The sequence below is a fragment of the Branchiostoma belcheri genome, unplaced genomic scaffold (genome assembly GCF_001625305.1).
Source record: "Branchiostoma belcheri isolate BF01 breed outbred unplaced genomic scaffold, Haploidv18h27 scaffold9, whole genome shotgun sequence".
Lineage (NCBI taxonomy): Eukaryota > Metazoa > Chordata > Leptocardii > Amphioxiformes > Branchiostomatidae > Branchiostoma > Branchiostoma belcheri.
Window position 1 is genome coordinate 3,554,372 of NW_017804575.1, and position 17,160 is coordinate 3,571,531.

General features: G+C 40.7%; 2 protein-coding genes across 3 annotated transcripts; one reads left to right on the forward strand and one right to left on the reverse strand.

The window, feature by feature from the left end:
• Nucleotides 1–212: 212 nt before the first annotated feature.
• LOC109487751 (RING-box protein 1) lies at nucleotides 213–3,045 on the reverse strand. Its single transcript, XM_019791818.1, has 6 exons — nucleotides 2,909–3,045; nucleotides 2,333–2,360; nucleotides 2,136–2,186; nucleotides 1,837–1,907; nucleotides 1,469–1,554; nucleotides 213–663 (listed from the first exon to the last, which is right to left on the reverse strand). The coding sequence occupies exons 1-6, from the start codon at nucleotides 2,993–2,995 to the stop codon at nucleotides 651–653; spliced, it is 336 nt and encodes a 111-aa protein (XP_019647377.1). The 5' UTR covers nucleotides 2,996–3,045; the 3' UTR covers nucleotides 213–650.
• A 415-nt stretch (nucleotides 3,046–3,460) lies between these two features.
• Nucleotides 3,461–16,825, forward strand: LOC109487687 (ubiquitin-protein ligase E3A-like). 2 transcript variants are annotated; one of them, XM_019791710.1, is made up of 12 exons: nucleotides 3,461–3,696; nucleotides 4,753–4,782; nucleotides 5,305–5,428; nucleotides 6,024–6,213; nucleotides 8,108–9,264; nucleotides 9,554–9,698; nucleotides 10,168–10,373; nucleotides 11,404–11,568; nucleotides 12,286–12,441; nucleotides 13,550–13,623; nucleotides 14,277–14,420; nucleotides 15,267–16,825. In XM_019791710.1, the coding sequence occupies exons 1-12, from the start codon at nucleotides 3,632–3,634 to the stop codon at nucleotides 15,385–15,387; spliced, it is 2,577 nt and encodes an 858-aa protein (XP_019647269.1). In that variant the 5' UTR covers nucleotides 3,461–3,631; the 3' UTR covers nucleotides 15,388–16,825. The 2 variants fall into 2 exon arrangements, with proteins under 2 accessions (XP_019647269.1, XP_019647271.1); XM_019791712.1 differs by lacking the exons at nucleotides 3,461–3,696; nucleotides 4,753–4,782; nucleotides 5,305–5,428; nucleotides 6,024–6,213 and adding an exon at nucleotides 6,776–7,047.
• The last annotated feature ends 335 nt before the right edge of the window (nucleotides 16,826–17,160 follow it).

Sequence of the window (17,160 nt, forward strand, 5' to 3'; positions counted from 1 at the left end):
GGGGTTTCTCTTTTGCACTGAATTTTTTTCCCACCAAAAACGTTGGGTTTGGTGGGAAAAAAAATTCAGTGCAAAAGAGAAACCCCGATAAAAAAGCCTAAAAACATGCTAAAAATACCCCCAAACCTCTGCTTGGAGAGTAATAAGATGTAAGTACTAGTACACAGTAGTACAGGAAATTGTTGACAAGATACTTACAGAACATGGCAATGCTCATCATCATCAACATTTTATTTCTCTCAACAATGGACAATGATGCATGTTGCAAATTTTCATATGTCTCACTGTGATGTTGTTCACAGAAGATACATAACACTTATATATGATAAAGCAAAAACAGTCAATATATAATAACCAAACAAAACATGATACCCATGCATGAACAACATTCGGTTTCACCCTAGACTCAAACTGTAGCCAAAACATTATGTTTGTCTTTACATTTTCTGTTGTTTTTGAAACTCCTGTGTTTTTTTTTACCCAATGTAACCAATGAGGTTAAAAATCTACCCTTGATGCAACTGACAAAAAGTGCCTGTACATGAATGTGTCTTTCTTTTTTTTTTTAATATAATGTCTTAACAGCTGCTACTAAATCATCCAGCAGCCTCCCTCCAACACCAAAGATGCTGCAGCTCCATGTTCCATCTCTAATGTCCATACCTGCAAACAGACAAGAATGAAAACAGTTACAGCAGAATATCACCACCGTGGTTTGAACAGGAACTCCAAAGCCAGACTTAAACTTTTCCATGTGCAATAGACAGAAAAGTAATATAGAAACTCCCCTGTGTGCTATTTTGCCAATCACTTCAACACTATTAAACTTTATTTAAAGTCAAAGTCATTTGGAGTTACCCAGTAATTAAAATACCACACCTCTCAGTGTGTAGTAGTGGTGCTCACTTATGTTTCTATAGCCCTCTAGCCACATTATAGCAGGGGGCTAGTCCACTGGTAGTGGAGTGTGTTCAACTACCATGCTACAAGAGCTGAGTGCTAAGCAGAAAAAACACTACTAGTATATGCCATTTCTCTAGTAGTAGGGGGCTAGTACACTGGTAGTGGAGTGTGTTCAACTACCATGCTACAAGTGCTGAGTGCTAAGCAGAAAAAACACTACTGTATGTCATTTCTCTAGTAGTAGTAGGGGGCTAGTCCACTGGTAGTGGAGTGTGTTCAACTACCATATGCTACAAGTGCTGAGTGCTAAGCAGAAAAAACACTACTGGTATATGTCATTTCTCGAGTAGTAGGGGGCTAGTACACTGGTAGTGGAGTGTGTTCTACTACAATACTCTTTCTCACAAGTGCTGAGTGCTAAGCAGAGAAAGCAGCACTAGTATATGTCATTTCTCTAGTTTTTTGGTATGACCTGGCTGGGGTTTGAACCCCAGACCATCTGAATGCCAGGTGAACACTTAAAGTCAAAGGCATGTCCACATGTACAAGTACTGATGACACTTACTTCTGGAACTCCCACTCCCGGTTGTCCAGGGGGCACACCTGCCGTGTCTTCAGCCAACGGGAGATGCAGTGAAAGTGGAATGCATGCTGAAGAAAAAGCATGTACATGTATTACATTAGTATTGAGTAAATGTGTGTCAAATATGAAAAAGGACCAGACTGTGAGTTATCACATAGTATTTTCAGTCAAAAAATATCAATAACGTTTCTAGCTAATACATTGAATTATGATGTTTACAATTTATTTTACAAGAAGAATCAATTGCAACAATGCTTTCAGTAGCAACAGTCTGTATTGTTCTCTATGTTGTTTGACTGCTTAAATTATCTAACTGCATTAGGAAAGCAGCCAATGAGGAGACTTCTTACATTGCAGACTCCCCAAGCCACAGTGCACTCCTCAGAAGTAGCTGATGCCTGGTTGGCTTGACACTCAATGCCTGAAAGTCATGGAAAATCAGATCAAACATCAGCATAACATGACAGAATTTTTAGTTACAGGATGAGAATTCAATAAACATGTAAATTACTTATGAATGAAAAGAAAAAACAATACCACATAAGACAATCACACTCTAAATTAGCTGATGTGCAGTTTTCATACTTAGCTTATTCATAATATATTAAACTTGCAGTTAATACAAAGTACTTTTCCAAACTTCACTTACAAAGGTCCATGATGTGGTTCCTGCAAATGGCACAGTTGTCCACCACAATGTCTGAAGAAAAAACACAACATGGTTAAACATGATCTTACTATCATGGTAGTTACACTTACACTTATACTTAACGTTTGTTCATATGGGAATGTACATCAATAAGAAAAAGGCAAATTAAAGCCAGCATATAAGAGTGGTGCACTTACCCCATGCCCATAGAGCCACTGCATTCCACTGTAAGACATTGTAAGTTAAACATGTTAATATACTGACAAAATGTTTTAAAAAGTGTATCCAACTGATGAAGTCCAAAGATTTTCTACAGATAATACAGCAGTCTGATGACATAGTACGCCAAGTGACCTGCAAATTTGTAGTCTCTCTCAAGATAAAAGAAAAGTACCTATGTGCTAGAACTTTTCTTATTATAACATTTTTATGATAATTGACTTGGACATAAGCTCACTGGAATTTTTGATTATATTAACAAATGAATGTGTATCACCAAATTATAACACACTGTGTGCCTAGTTGGTATGTACGTCCTTGGTTTAATACATGCCAACGAAGCAGTCTCAAGCTATCCCAAATAGAGGAAAGAGCTATCATACAACTGTCTGTAAACTTGTTTGTGTACATGTTCGAGCACGCAGCAAGGATAAAAGTTGGGGAGGGGGGCAACTGAACCGAACAAAGACTTCCCGTTTTTTCCCAGCAGTACATCATCTGTAGGTGGAATTCGTTTCTACAAAGTCTTAAGTCTATTGGGTATACACACGCACCTTTTTGACCTCGAAACGCTTCTGTGGTGGCTTGCTAGAGGCACCAGAAGTGCTAGCTGGTGGGTCAACTTCCATCGCGGTCGCCATTTTCTGGTTTCTTCACGCCTTGATTTTTCCGAAGGACAATCCAAGACAATAATGGGGGTGTCAAATGTTCACGACTCCCTCCTTTCACAGCAGTTCAAAATTCTTTACAAAAAAAGGCCCAATAAAAACATTTAGACAAATGCGTAATATTTTTTCGTGTCTTTTGATATAATGTAAGTTTTGGTGTGGTTTGTATTATTCATTTTAAAAACAGAGTATCTTTAGACACCCCTATTATGTGTATGGACCAAGCCTAAAGTAAGTGGTACATAATGACATGACAGGGCAAAAATAAGAATTTGGCATTGAAATAGAATCATCTTGAATTTGAACCTACATAACTTGATACTTAACAAAGGGGACATATTTTGTCGCCAAGTTATTTTAGAGTTTCTAATTTCGTCCTCAAACTGAAAAGATTTTCTCCCCTAAAACTTTGTGGAATAATCCAAAATGGCGGTTGCTGATAAACTGCTGCACGCATGCGCCGTGAACGACTGGGACGTACTGCAGAAGACAGAATCCAGCCGAAGGGACAAGAATTTCTTGTCGTATGTCACACAAGACGCCCATGTCGTGCGATCTTCGTGTGCCGGACGGGTGCTTTGAAACTTCAGGCTGTTACGGAGCGATCTTATGAGCAAAAAGGAGGAATCGGAGGCGGTGCAAGCTGCTGCTTTCCCGGCAGGCTTGGAACCTGGGTATGTGCTGCTATGCTGGTGACTGCGTTACCCTGCAGTAGACCACACAACATGCACGTAGGGAAATCAGACCTCAAATCATCAACCAAAATATATGATTTAACGTAGATAAGAACATTAGTAGCTCGGGTAGCTTTTATATTGTGTAAATGATACACACTAACACTAGAAACAGATCAACTAATGCAGGAGATGTGAAAGTGAAAGCAGATATGTTTTCTGTACTTCTATATCCAGATGTGGTCTGTTCCTTTCCTTCGCGAAAGATCTATACGATGCAACAAGTAACTGATTATATAGGTAATCTTCTCTAACATATGGCAGTGCCAGGTGTCAATCATTCAATGGCCACACCCACCACAATGTTCAACTGTGGTATCAACAAGTGGGAATGATTTTGCAGAACATCCATGATTGGACAGATTTGACCAAGCTCCAAGCAGATGTTGGGAGAGGAAGTTTGCAATGTTTAATATCTGGTGGCTTCACCTCTCTGGCAGTCTCTAATCCTATCAGCAAAGCCTGGCAAATTTTTTACCCCAATATCTGCTTGGAGATTCTCAGTGCTGGAAATTATTCACTATTTTTGTGGCAGTTTTACATTTTATGATCATCTAATCCTTTTGCTTCTTTGGACCCCTCCTTCCACACAATTAAATCCCCACAAAGTTTAATGACTGAAGTTATACTAATTACAGTAATTGTTATTACTAATTATTGTAAGTACGAGACTATATGTATTTGCATCACTGCTGAGTTTTGAGTTACATGTACTGTATTTTGTAAATTTAGATACAGAACAGTGTTAAGTCTTTTAACTTCATGGGGTTTGAGGGGAAAGGTGGTGTTTTACATTTGCTATTGAAACAACCATAGGGATGCAATCCACATGTTTGCAGTAATGCTCAGTGCAAAAAATGCAAACATAAAACCACCGCAAAGACTTAATGATTTACAGTAGCTTCAGCGTGGTTTATAAACTTGGCATTGTCGTTAATTGTTGTAGTTAACGATTGCAAAGACCTTAAATCTTGTTTGTTTGTTTTTTTTCTACAGTACAGAGGAAGAGCCAGAAGACGCTGACATGTAAGCTCTGCAACAGAAAATCTTAGTTTTATTGCTTAATGACTCAAGATTTCTACAAACTCTAGGAAGACAGCTACATGTAATACATGTACCACATTCTGAGCTGTCAGACTTTTCAAATAAGTTTATAAGATACAAGATAAGATGCAGGTTACATTTAATTAATGATCTGTTCATCCTGTTAACTGTAAGTATGTTGTAAAAAAAACTGATATGTTTTGTGACATGCATATACTAGTAAATTATGTACCAATGCTATATACATAGCTTTTTTTAAAGAGGTATGCCTAGTATAATAAAAGCAAATAACTAAATACCAGTAGACTAGCCCCCTGCTGTAGTGATTTGCATTGCAGTGTGGCCCAGGGCTATTGAAAATGGAGATGGGTGCCACCTGTGTCACTTGTGGGAAGGCTCTTTATCTTTTAAGTTAAATAACTAAAGTGGCATCTTGTAACCACCGTTTTAAAAATCTAACCAGTAAAGAGCTAATACCATAGAAACTGTGCACCTCCACTGTAGGAAGCGAGCTGCAGTGAAACAACAAATTGAGCTGTACTACTACCAGCTGACTGAGGGGTGTGGGAACACCGCCTGCAGTAACCAGTCCTGTGCATCCAGTGGGAGCTTCAGTCCACTCAGCAAGGTAAGGGCCTGTTCATGTAGCATGTCGGCAGAACGTACCTCACCTGTGCAAAACCTGTAATGCATTGTGCATGGCACTTTGGCAGAAAGTCTCATATAAGGTTGTATTCGCGCATATAAAGGTTAACACTCCATCTGTAGTTTCCAAATGTTGTGTCAGAAAAGATATCGTCTGCAACAGGCAAAAGTTTGATGTAACGTTGACCAAAAGTCCAATGGAAACCGTGAAAAATGGGGGTTTTGCGCAGGCGCAGTACGTTCTGCCGATGAGCTTGTTCATGTCACATACATTGTGAGAGTCATGTGATCATCATATTAGTATTACGTATATTAGTCGGCAGAATGTATGGTGAAATCCAAAATATATGGTTCATTGGCAGAGCATGTTGTTTAAGGTCGTATTCCCGTATTTAAGGATGACATCCAGCCTATAGTTTTCAAATGTCCAAAAATATATCATCTGCAACTGGCAAAATTATGTTGCAAGGTTTTCAAAACCCATAATGTTTTGTCCATAGCACTTTGGGTCATGTATTTAGGTTGCAATCCTGCCTATATGAATGTGGAATGGTTCATGTGATTTTCTTCTTATACAGAATGATGCAGCCGTGCAGGCCCTGGAGTTGTTTAAGAGTAAAGCGCCACTGTGCAGCCCCAAACCCAGGAAGGTTGCTCGTACCACAAACGACAGACAGACGACCAATGGGGTACGAGAGAGCCTATCCACTCCGGTACAGTGTAGTGAAGAAAGCCACAAGTCCAATCTGCCAGGGACAGAAAAACAAGGTGGGAGGATTGTTTTTTGTGTGTCAAATATTATTATTTCATGGAGACAGACATTAGGCCTTGGAAAAAAATGTTGTGTTTCTTGTTTCCCGACCGACCCTAGAAAATAATACCGACCCTAGCATTTTTTTGGTGGACGCCTGCAAGGGACATACATTTTTTGAGCTGATCGACCTTTTCCTATGATCTGACACCTGAGTGACGAAACATTGTAAAATCGGTTTCCCAACATTGACATTGAAAATAGAGTGTCCTCATGCAATTTTTACTTTGTTAAATACTGTATTGTATAAGTTGGATCACTAGAGAAAAAGAAAAAAAAGTTTATCCCTATCCACCGACCCTAATTTTTTTCAGGACCAAAACATGAAACACAACATTTTTTTTCCTTGGCCTTACTCTTCATTTTTCAGCCTTGGAAAGATCTAGTATTTGTGAGCCATGGAGTAGGAGTGCTGTTTAATAATGTTAATGTGTTGGGGTATGACGCAACCCTCAAAGGATATGACGTTTACAACAACAAGGTCTGTGCCCCCCTCCCCCATCGGCCATAACAGTGGTGTGACCTCTAACCCTGAGTCCCTGCTGTTGTGACATGTTGGTGTCCATGGTGGCTGGTGCATTGTCTGGGGACCGGTGTAGTCATGGCTAGTGCCTGGGAGGCAGAGGGGGCAGGCCTGGACTGGGGCCTCCTCTTGCTCGCATCAGAACTAGAAGCTGCGGAGGAGCTTGGCGAAGAGACCGGCGAAAACGCTGAACGTAAAGACGAGGAGGTGGCCGATGACACGACAGCTGCGCACCACAAGGACAGCTGTGTCTACTGCTCCGGCAAGAGTTCAGTACTTTCCAACTCACTACAACCAACAGAAGCTTTTCATACTGCCATGCATTTTTAAAAAAGATTCATTTCCTGTTTCTAAAAGGAAGTTATTTCTGTTAGCAGCATGTTGTGAGTGGATTGTTAAAGTGGAATCTGTGATAAGTGGTGGTGAGGAGACAGTTGCAATGTGTAGCAAAAATAGATGCAACTGAAACATGATCCTGACACACTATGTATGGATGTGCACAGTCTGGTACAGCTTATACATTAACTCATCCATCCATACATGCATAATATTGCATATACAAATTCTATGTAGAGATATGTCTGTTTCAAGTATTGTGTCATCAAAAGCTGTTTGTTTTGTAAGCAACTATTTCAATATTGGTTTGCTTATTTGCTTTCAAAGTTTTGAACACATCATGATAATTCATATGACCTTTGTTTATGTATTATATTCACTCTATAGTTGAATGACTTATTGACCAAATCAGGACTTAGATGATGTTTTATCAAAAGTCATGCGTTAACTAATTGATTTAAGCCTTGTTTGTTTGTTTATGTTTTGACATAAACAAATATATATTTGTGCAGCTGAAGGCTGACATTTTGGCATGTATAGTATGTTGCAATGATATATGTTGCAAATTGCAATGATGTAAATAATATGTACATGTATATGTTTGCAGGTCATGATACTTTTACATGAATTATTGGCTTCTAGCAGATAGTACCTTACTTTGGAGTCTGTGTACAATGTAGCAATGTTGTGTATTCTTATCAAAGATTTTCAGTTTCAATTTATGATACCTATATATATATATATATATATATACATATTTAACGTTATACATCATGTATCCATCATTTGAAGTTATTATGATAAGCACATTTCTTCCATTCTGTTGCTGAACTGTTAGTTTCTCAGTGTATTAGAAATGCATTGGTACAAATGTATATTTAAATTAATGAAGGCCAATGGGAGCTTATGGTTTGGCTCATTCAGAATTTTGAAAACATTCTGTTTATTCTCCATCTCCTTATGTTTACCTGTTGTCCATCTGTATGTTGCAGGTGCCAGGAAACCCAAGTTCCTGACAGAGACGGGGTTACAGGAGATGTTAGACAGCTGTGAGAAGGACGGCAGCTTCTCTCCTGTCATACGCACCCTCGGGGAGGTGTTCTCCAGCGTGGAGGCCCTCAAACACAGCTTCTGTAAGTCCCAGCCAGAGTCCCAGCTGCCTGACACCAGCACCGAGATCGAGAAACACGACCGAGAACTGTCCGAGAAGGAAATCCACAAGGAGGACGAACTAACCATAGACGTAGAAGCCGTGAGAAGGTCGTACGCCGCCCTGTTCAGGCACAACAACAGCGGCGTGGAAAACGCCCTGTTGAACGGACTCATTTCCCTGTCCCCCAATGTGGAACTGGAGTTGCGGTATCACTGTGCATATCAGCAGGACCCTAGGTACCTGAACTTGTTTGTTATAATCCTGGAGAACCCAAACCTACACAGTCCCGAGTATCTAGAGACCGCGTTACCCCTGTTCTGTCGAGCCATGAGCCAGCTGCCCATCAAGGCCCAGGCGCGCCTCGCCAGGTTTTTCTCGGGTTACAGCGCGGAGCGACTGCGGGGGCTGGTGGAGACCATACAGCAGCTCATCACGTTTAAGGTCCTGAGCGGGAGTTTCTCACGGGTTCACCTGGTCAACGACGAGTCGGCCATCACGTGTGCGGCGAAGGTGCTGAGCATTTTCTACATAGCAAGTATCCTGGCGGGGGAGGTGGAGATGGCAGACACGGACGAACCGGACGTGTCGTTACAACGCAGGAGGCACGGGTCGTCGGAATCAGACGAGGGCCAGGAGAGGAAACCCACGCCGCTGCAGGTGCTAGAGAAGGAGGTGGGAGCCAGGGTCATAAACTGTCGGTGCCCGCTGCTCCCCTTCACAGACTTCCACAACGAACCCCTCAACGAGCAACTAGAGGTGGACAAGGACTACACCTACTACAAGAGCCAGCTGGAGGACAGATTTTCCTTTCTGAACTATCCCTTCATTCTGACGCCGGCGACGAAAAGCCTGGCCTTGTACTACGACAACAGAGTACGCATGTTCAGCGAGCGGCGCATGACGGTGCTGTACAGCCTGGTACAGGGACAAGTCGTACAGCCGTATCTCAAACTAAGGGTACGCAGAGACCACATCATCGATGATGCTCTTGTTCGGGTAGGTAATAGACTTCCATTATTATTGTTTAGTGTTTTTATTGATTGTTGACTGTTTACTTGTGATGACTGTTGTTCCTTTTATTAAGTTATGAGTAGTTAGCTTCATGTTGTTTTGGTTGTATTTGACCTTTGTACCCCTGCTGACTTTGACCGTCTGTTGAGTTTGTTAAAATACTCATTAGCCCTTTTATGCAGCTAATCTTTCAAGTCTCGTTAACAACAAAAGTACAAAATACAAATTCACGTAGTAACTATACACATAAATACAAATTAACATACAAATACAGTTGGAGATGATCTCCATGGAGAACCCGGCTGACCTGAAGAAGCAGCTGTACGTGGAGTTTGAGGGCGAGCAGGGGATAGACGAGGGGGGAGTGTCCAAGGAGTTCTTTCAGCTGGTCGTGGAAGAGATCTTCAATGCAGACTATGGTAAGTACATGTACTGTACATCAGCCTCCTCATAAACATTTGTAGTAAGTGGCAGAACTGGAAAAGTATAAACTGTTTCTAGCATAAAATAACCTTTCTTGCAATAATGAACACCTACAGTGGGTGTCACTAGAATACAGACGAAAAATGTCCAGACTGTGCATGATGTACAAAATGAGTAATAAACTGGTGGACGTCCCAACTACTAAGTACCTAATACCAGCCCAGAAGAGAACAAGAAATAGCCATATAGCGGCGATACAGATACAGATGAATTCTAGAAGAGCTGTGAGTTAAATGTAAATGTATTTGGACATCATGACAACTCACATCAATCAGAGTTTATTTTTCCAACTCAGGCTTACTCTGTATAATAATATGTTGAGGACTGATTTTGAAATTGTAAATTTGACAGACCATGAACTTTCCCTCACATAGAACTTTAAAAAAATTTGTTGTTTGTTGACAGGAATGTTTATCTACGATGACCAGACACACATGTACTGGTTCAACCCCTCGTCGTTTGAGACAGACGCCCAGTTCAAACTCATCGGCATTGTGCTAGGCTTGGCCATCTATAACAACGTCATCCTAGATGTCCACTTCCCCATGGTGGTCTACCGCAAACTCATGGCTAAGAAAGGAACGTTTCTAGACCTGCAAGACTCCCATCCTGTAAGTACTGTGATGTTGATAAAGATAATGTAACTGTTTTATTACCTCCAGGGGAGGAGACATCCTTCCGCGGAAGGGTTTTGTGAGAGATTTAGATTTTCATGTTCGCAGCTGTTTCTCGCGTTTGGGTGGACGGATTCTTTTGAGACTCCGTATATGTCTTGCTATTGGGCTGCAGATGATGCACATTCTTTTGTTTTTATTGTATATGTGTTTTCGGGCGGGAAAATGGTGCCTTTTGGTGCCCCCAGAACACCCCTTTGAGCGTGAAAGTGGTTGCGACCATTGACCTTTGGCGTGTATTAGGTATTGTCGGTCTCGTCCACGAAGGTGACCCCTCGCACAAAGGGGTGTCTGGTCTCGATAAATTCTTTGTTTAAAACCCTAGTCCTGCGGTGCGCAACAATTGTTGTTGTGAACAACATATAAAAATATACAGTAAAAAGCCCGGAGGTATAAAATCTCAGATTTTACTTGTTTTCTTTTGAAGAAATGCACTTGTGCCAAATATTATGTCCATTCTAGATACTGCTAGGAAGTGTTTTAGCATTGCAGTTTCTGTATGTTCTGGCAGAGGGAGCAGTGCAGTTTCTGTATGTTCTGCCATCTCTGATCACGATATTCTATGTTGTTCCTATAAAGGTGTTGCACCAAAGTCTGAAGTGTTTGTTGGAGTATGAGGGAGGGGTGAAGTCTGCCATCTCTGATCGCCATGTTCTATGCTGTTCCTACAGGTGTTGCACCAAAGTCTGAAGAGTATGTTGGAGTATGAGGGAGGGGGTGAAGTCTGCCATCTCTGATCGCCATGTTCTGTGTTTGGAGTATGAGGGAGGGGGTGAAGTCTGCCATCTCTGATCGCCATGTTCTGTGTTGTTCCTATAGGTGTTGCACCAAAGTCTGAAGAGTATGTTGGAGTATGAGGGAGGGGGTGAAGTCTGCCATCTCTGATCGCCATGTTCTGTGTTTGGAGTATGAGGGAGGGGGTGAAGTCTGCCATCTCTGATCGCCATGTTCTGTGTTGTTCCTATAGGTGTTGCACCAAAGTCTGAAGAGCATGTTGGAGTATGAGGGAGATGTAGAGGAAGACTTCATGGCCACCTTCTGTGTGGGGATGTCGGACCTGTTTGGCGGCAGCTCCACACACGAGCTGAAAGAGAACGGCAACAATGTGCCTGTCACTGTAGACAACAGACAGGTCAGACTGAGAAACTTTCCTTTAGTAGAGTGCACATGGTCTAGTGGTTAGTGACCCTAGGCTTCTTTACAAAAAGTGTTAAAATCTAAATGCTGGTTGTTGTCACTCTCCTAAATTGTGTGTTACTGGAAAAGGTTGTAATCCACTGTTTATTGTACATGTATAAAACAGCCAGGAGAATTTGTATGATAATATTTTGTACATAAATCTTGTTGCTTTGCTTTGTTAAAACAATTCCTGTGGTGCCTGTTCCAGGAATGTGTAAACTTGTTATGTTTACCAAAGGAAAACATATTGTTTTTGCTCTGTTTCCTCTTCTTCTTTTCCAAACAAATAAGGTCAATGACCTGAACCAGACTTCTGTCACCATGGTGACTGGTGTTTGGTTACATAATGTTGCAATTTTGTATCAGGATTTAGACTCCTGTCACCATATACTAGTATATGAATGTGTTTGAGTAAGAATTAACAGAGCAAACCATATGCGAAGGTAAACATTTTGCATTTGCCTTACAAATGTTACCTTTCTAGTATGCAGACTACATCCTGAATATGTCTGTTATCTATGTATTGTTACACTTCCAGTAAGCAGTTGGCTTTTCCATCATTGTCATAATTATATCATCCCTGGAACATCAAACTACTTGTATTAGAGAGTTTGCAAACCTCATGTTGCAGCTTTCCATGTTTTAATGCTCCCTGTGCTGCCTGTTGCAGGAATATGTGGACCTGTATGCAGACTACATCCTGAACAAGTCCGTGGAGAAGCAGTTCACAGCCTTCCGGCAGGGATTCCACATGGTGACGGACGAGTCCCCACTGGAAGAGTTCTTCCGACCTGAGGAGATAGAACTGCTCATCTGTGGATGTCCGGTAGGCACGGTTTTCTTAGCAACTGTAAAAAAACCTTGTTTAAAGGCATCCAATGCAATTTCAGGGTGGCAAAACTGGAAATACTCTGAAGAAGGTAATCTGTATGATATTGACACATACTGCCCCACATTAGCACATTTGAATCAGTATTTCATACTTAAAGCATTTAAAACAAGCCCCAAGATTAATTCTTTATTTTCTGGGTGGTACCCTTAAAAATCAACCCAGGTCCTTCTAGTACTAGTAACTGTTTTTCGTCGGAACTTTGGGCACTGTTGCTCCATGAATGTCAATATACGCCAAAAAGCAGTTACTCAAGCAACTGGATATGATTTTGAAAACGGACGTTTCAGCTAGTATCCACTAGCTTTCGTCAGTGACTGAGAGACGAGAGGGGAAATGCAGGTTTATAAGCACAACCTATTGATTGATATGCAAAACTTCGACTTCCAAAAATTTGTCTTCACTTTATTTGCATATCAATCAATAGGTAACTTATAAACCTGCATTTCCCCTCTGGTCTCTCAGTCTCTCACAGGCTAAAGCTAGTGGATACTAGCTGAAACGTCTGACGTTTTCAAAATCATATCCAGTTGCTTGAGTAACTGCTTTTTGGCGTATCGTATTACCTGGATGTGTAACCTTCATCGACGAATGTAAATATACATTGGGACAGTGTTGTTTGAACTTAGTATATAGATAAGTGACTAGAATATTGACTTTGAAAAATCTGCTTTCCAAGCCCTAAAAACTGCACTGGATGCCTTTAAAAAAAGTATTACCTTTTAGAATTAGCATATTGTTGATATGAAGGAAAAGTTGTAAGTTTGCAATTGAAACTACTGAAAGAACATAATGCAAGACAGAGCATATGGTATGAAGACAGTTGACATAAAATCATGGCAAATACACTCTATTTCATATCACGAGGCATCATAATTACAAGAACATTCGTATGACCTGTACAAGCTCAGAGAATTTTGTTGAGTGTATTATTTAGGTTTGTAAAAGATTTTTTAAACATTCAAAATACAGTTGAAAGTATATGTGAAAGACCAACAAACAAGGAGCTGAGGTTGATGGTGTGACTGTGTGTTGTTGCCCACAGGACTTTGATTTCAAGGCACTGGAAGAGAGCACCGACTATGACGGAGGCTTCACTAGAGACTCCCAAACTGTGAAGTAAGGAACTGTCTATATATAAATTATAAATATGCTGGATCTTACATTTTACATTATGAAGCACATCGGCATAACGTACTGCACCTGAGCTAAACCCGTAATGTATTGTGCATAGCGCTTAGGCAGAACGTCTCATATGATTTGTATTTGTGCATATAAGGGAACACTCCGTCTTCTAATACATGTATTAAAATACTAATTAATACTAAAATTCTGATGCAACGTTGACAAAAAAAATCCAACGAAAACTGTGAAAAATGGGCGTTTTTGCGCAGGCACAGTATGTACGTTCTGCCGACGTGCTGATACCTTCTTACTGAAATCCCCCCTCCCTACAAGTATGCATTTTTGGCCAATCACTACCTTTCTTCTTTATCAACCCATGGTTAAGACATTATGGCTATATGTATGGAAGCTTGTGATTGGTTCACAAGTGAGCATTTTTGGCCAATCACTACCTTTCTTCTTTATAAACCCATGGTTAAGATGTTATGGCTATATGTATGGAAGCTTGTGATTGGTTCACAAGTGTGCATTTTTGGCCAATCACTACCTTTCTTCTTTATAAACCCATGGTTAAGACGTTACGGCTATATGTATGGAAGCTTGTGATTGGTTCACACAACTACAAGGATACCATTTTGTTTCCCCAGGGACTTCTGGGAGCTGGTTCACGGGTTCAGTGAGGATGAGAAGAAACAGTTACTGATGTTTGCTACCGGCAGTGACAGGGTTCCTGTGGGGGGGCTGTCCAAACTCAAACTGGTCATCGCCAGGAATGGGCCAGATTCAGACAGGTAGAACATTCTTTATATCTTACCCGGGCCGCGATAACTTTTGATAACGGGTTCCCGACCGGGCCGTACTTTACGGTACGGCCCGGGCTCCCTGGCTTCCAAAGAACAATTCGAACGTGTTTCGCCCTAACCGTGTGCGCCACTTTCGAAAATTCGAATACAGAATCCGGATGTTGGAATTGATGTTGTTGCATTTTAGGGTTTAGTGGTACCAACTTTTGGCTCATCTTGCATTGAAAGGCGTGTTTTTTTGGGTGGGTATGACATAGATAAAATACAACACGGTGCCTTTGGCCGTCGGGCTATCCGACCCGCGGTCGGGCCGATACCTCGGGCGATATGGAATACCCCGTGTTGTATTTTATATGTCTCCCGAGGGGGCTTTTTTAGTACTAAATACAGGAAACTAGATGAATTTACAGTATTTAGTAATTTGGTGGCTGTAAGGTAGTGGGTAGTTAGTAGTCTGTAAGAGCTTTTAATTATTGTTAAATGCTAAATTATGAAACCCTTTGCCATGCGTGCACTGTACCTCATTCGTACAATAGAGTTTGCTATCTGACAGTGTATGTGCAGGTAATTAGCATAGGTAAAATTTGAGTTCTCATGGTATAACCATTAAAGCCCTATACATGTGTTGGCTTGGCTTTGTTATCACTATACATACAGTGAAGCTAAATGCTGACATTTTGGCATGTATAGTATGTTGCAATGATGTAAGCACATGTTTGCAGATCATGATACCTTTTACATGAGTTATTGTTTTTGACTGAATGTAGCAACGTCATGTTATGAAAGATGAGATTCAATATATTTAACCCAAGCTCATGTTTATATTCCCCCCAGACTGCCCACCTCTCACACATGCTTCAACGTGCTGTTACTCCCCGAGTACTCCAGTAAGGACAAGTTACGAGAACGGCTGCTGAAGGCCATCACACACGCCAAGGGCTTCGGCATGCTGTGAACCAACCAACCAACCAATAAACCAACCCCAGCATAATGTAGCACGTCCGTCTGATAGCAATGTAGGGGTAGAGTGACAGAAATGTCTGTAACCCCCAACTATCACCACTCACTATGACCATTAGATCAATGAGGAAAATCCTATGAGATATATGATTGAAAAAAGTCTTTATGCCAGATTTAATGACAGAAATTAATGCACAAGAACATAACGATATCAACATTAGGGGCAGCACATAAGGGATTGTACAATATAGATGTCATCGTTTTCAAACGTGTCATGCTAGGCCAGTCCAACCAACTGAACTTTTCTTGTAGTCAGAATCACTTCTGTGTCAGTTCTGTATTGAAAGGAGAAGGAAGGATTACATGTACAGTCCACATGATGACAGACTCCTACAAAGTCAGTGAAAGTAATTGGTCTTTTAAAGGCCTGTTTTTTTACTGTAAAATGTTTGTATCAGCACTGATATGAGAAAAGCCACAGCTACTTTGTTTGAGAATAGATTTCTTCCAGCTTGTTTATCTATGTCTTACTAAGGGATTTTCTTTCAGCAGCCAGGTTGGCTGAAGTAAGGTGAAATTCTAAAGAAGAAAGATGAGTGCTGTGCAGAGCCGAGGGGTGGACAGTTGAAAATATTGACTTTAACGTCCCGCAAATGCCCTGACAGTGCTGTACAAAACATATCCCAGAATTCTCCTTGGGGTTTGAAATGGCCCTCTGGATCTTTGACAATGGTAAAAGTATAAAGAAAGTTCCAGATGAAAGACATTGTTACAGTTCCCCAATGTACAGAAAGACAAATTCCAACATGAACGATGTCATTTTACATGATTATAGCCATTGGTCTGCAGATGGATGGGCTAACAGTCAGAAAAATATTTCTTCTTTAAAAATCAGTTGAAGGGCAGAATCCATGCATATTGTGTGGCCAATCTTGCATGACACACGAGAACAAATTATCTCAAAAACTCCATTAATAATCAGTGAATATGTCAAGTTCTTTATCTCTATAAGTATATAGGTTGTGTCAGTAGAGTTATACACTATCTGAGGCTTTAGTACATACAGATTGCAATGCTATATGAATCAAACATGTGCCTTTATACTACGTAACATTGATGTTAGGTTTACAACCCAAAGTCTCTGTATTAATGATATATTCAGCTGGGCTGTGGCACCTATTGTAAAGGCAGCTGGTGTGGTCAATAATCTAAATTACTCTGATTTAAATTAAGGAAAACTTGCAAGGATATTTACAGCATTGAGGTGCCACCTGAATCTGTTTGTTGAGCTGCTTTAGTAGGAGTAGGAGATCGGGTACCATGATTTCCATGCAGTAAGGCACTGCTTGTACGTTACTTACTTGGTCCAATGCTGACTGTGGAACCACAAACTGGCCCTTGTAATCACCAGGGAATAAATAAGAAGACTAGCAGAAGACTGGTGCTGTCTGATTTATTTTTCCTTTAGGCCATGTTGATGTTATATGGATGACATCCTCCGGGAGCCCCAAAACTGATGCGCGCGTGCAAATAAAAAAAAAGTTTTAGACAAAAAAAAAGTTAGTTTTCATTATGAAATCTATGTGGTCATGAGGGTTGAACAAATGGGACAGAATATGGTTTGGCGAATAATCTAATCTTCAAGTTCATTTCCTTACAATTTCGTCTTTTTTCATTTGATTTTGGCATTCTACGACATTGGTATAGTTTTACTTATTTTTTGTAACTTACGGTATATTTTTGCTCATTTTGCAACTGTTTTGTACGA

Excerpts from the sequence above, each read along its gene's own strand:
- LOC109487751 (XM_019791818.1), bottom strand. The coding sequence starts at position 2,995 with ATGGCGACCGCGATGGAAGTTGACCCACCAGCTAGCACTTCTGGTGCC. Across the intron at positions 2,361-2,908 it reads AGCGTTTCGAGGTCAAAAAG|TGGAATGCAGTGGCTCTATG; the intron begins GTGCGTGTGTAT and ends AATGTCTTACAG. Across the intron at positions 1,555-1,836 it reads TGGCTTGGGGAGTCTGCAAT|CATGCATTCCACTTTCACTG; the intron begins GTAAGAAGTCTC and ends CTTTTTCTTCAG.
- LOC109487687 (XM_019791710.1), top strand. The coding sequence starts at position 3,632 with ATGAGCAAAAAGGAGGAATCGGAGGCGGTGCAAGCTGCTGCTTTCCCG. Across the intron at positions 4,783-5,304 it reads GAGCCAGAAGACGCTGACAT|GAAGCGAGCTGCAGTGAAAC; the intron begins GTAAGCTCTGCA and ends CCTCCACTGTAG. Across the intron at positions 9,699-10,167 it reads GATCTTCAATGCAGACTATG|GAATGTTTATCTACGATGAC; the intron begins GTAAGTACATGT and ends GTTTGTTGACAG.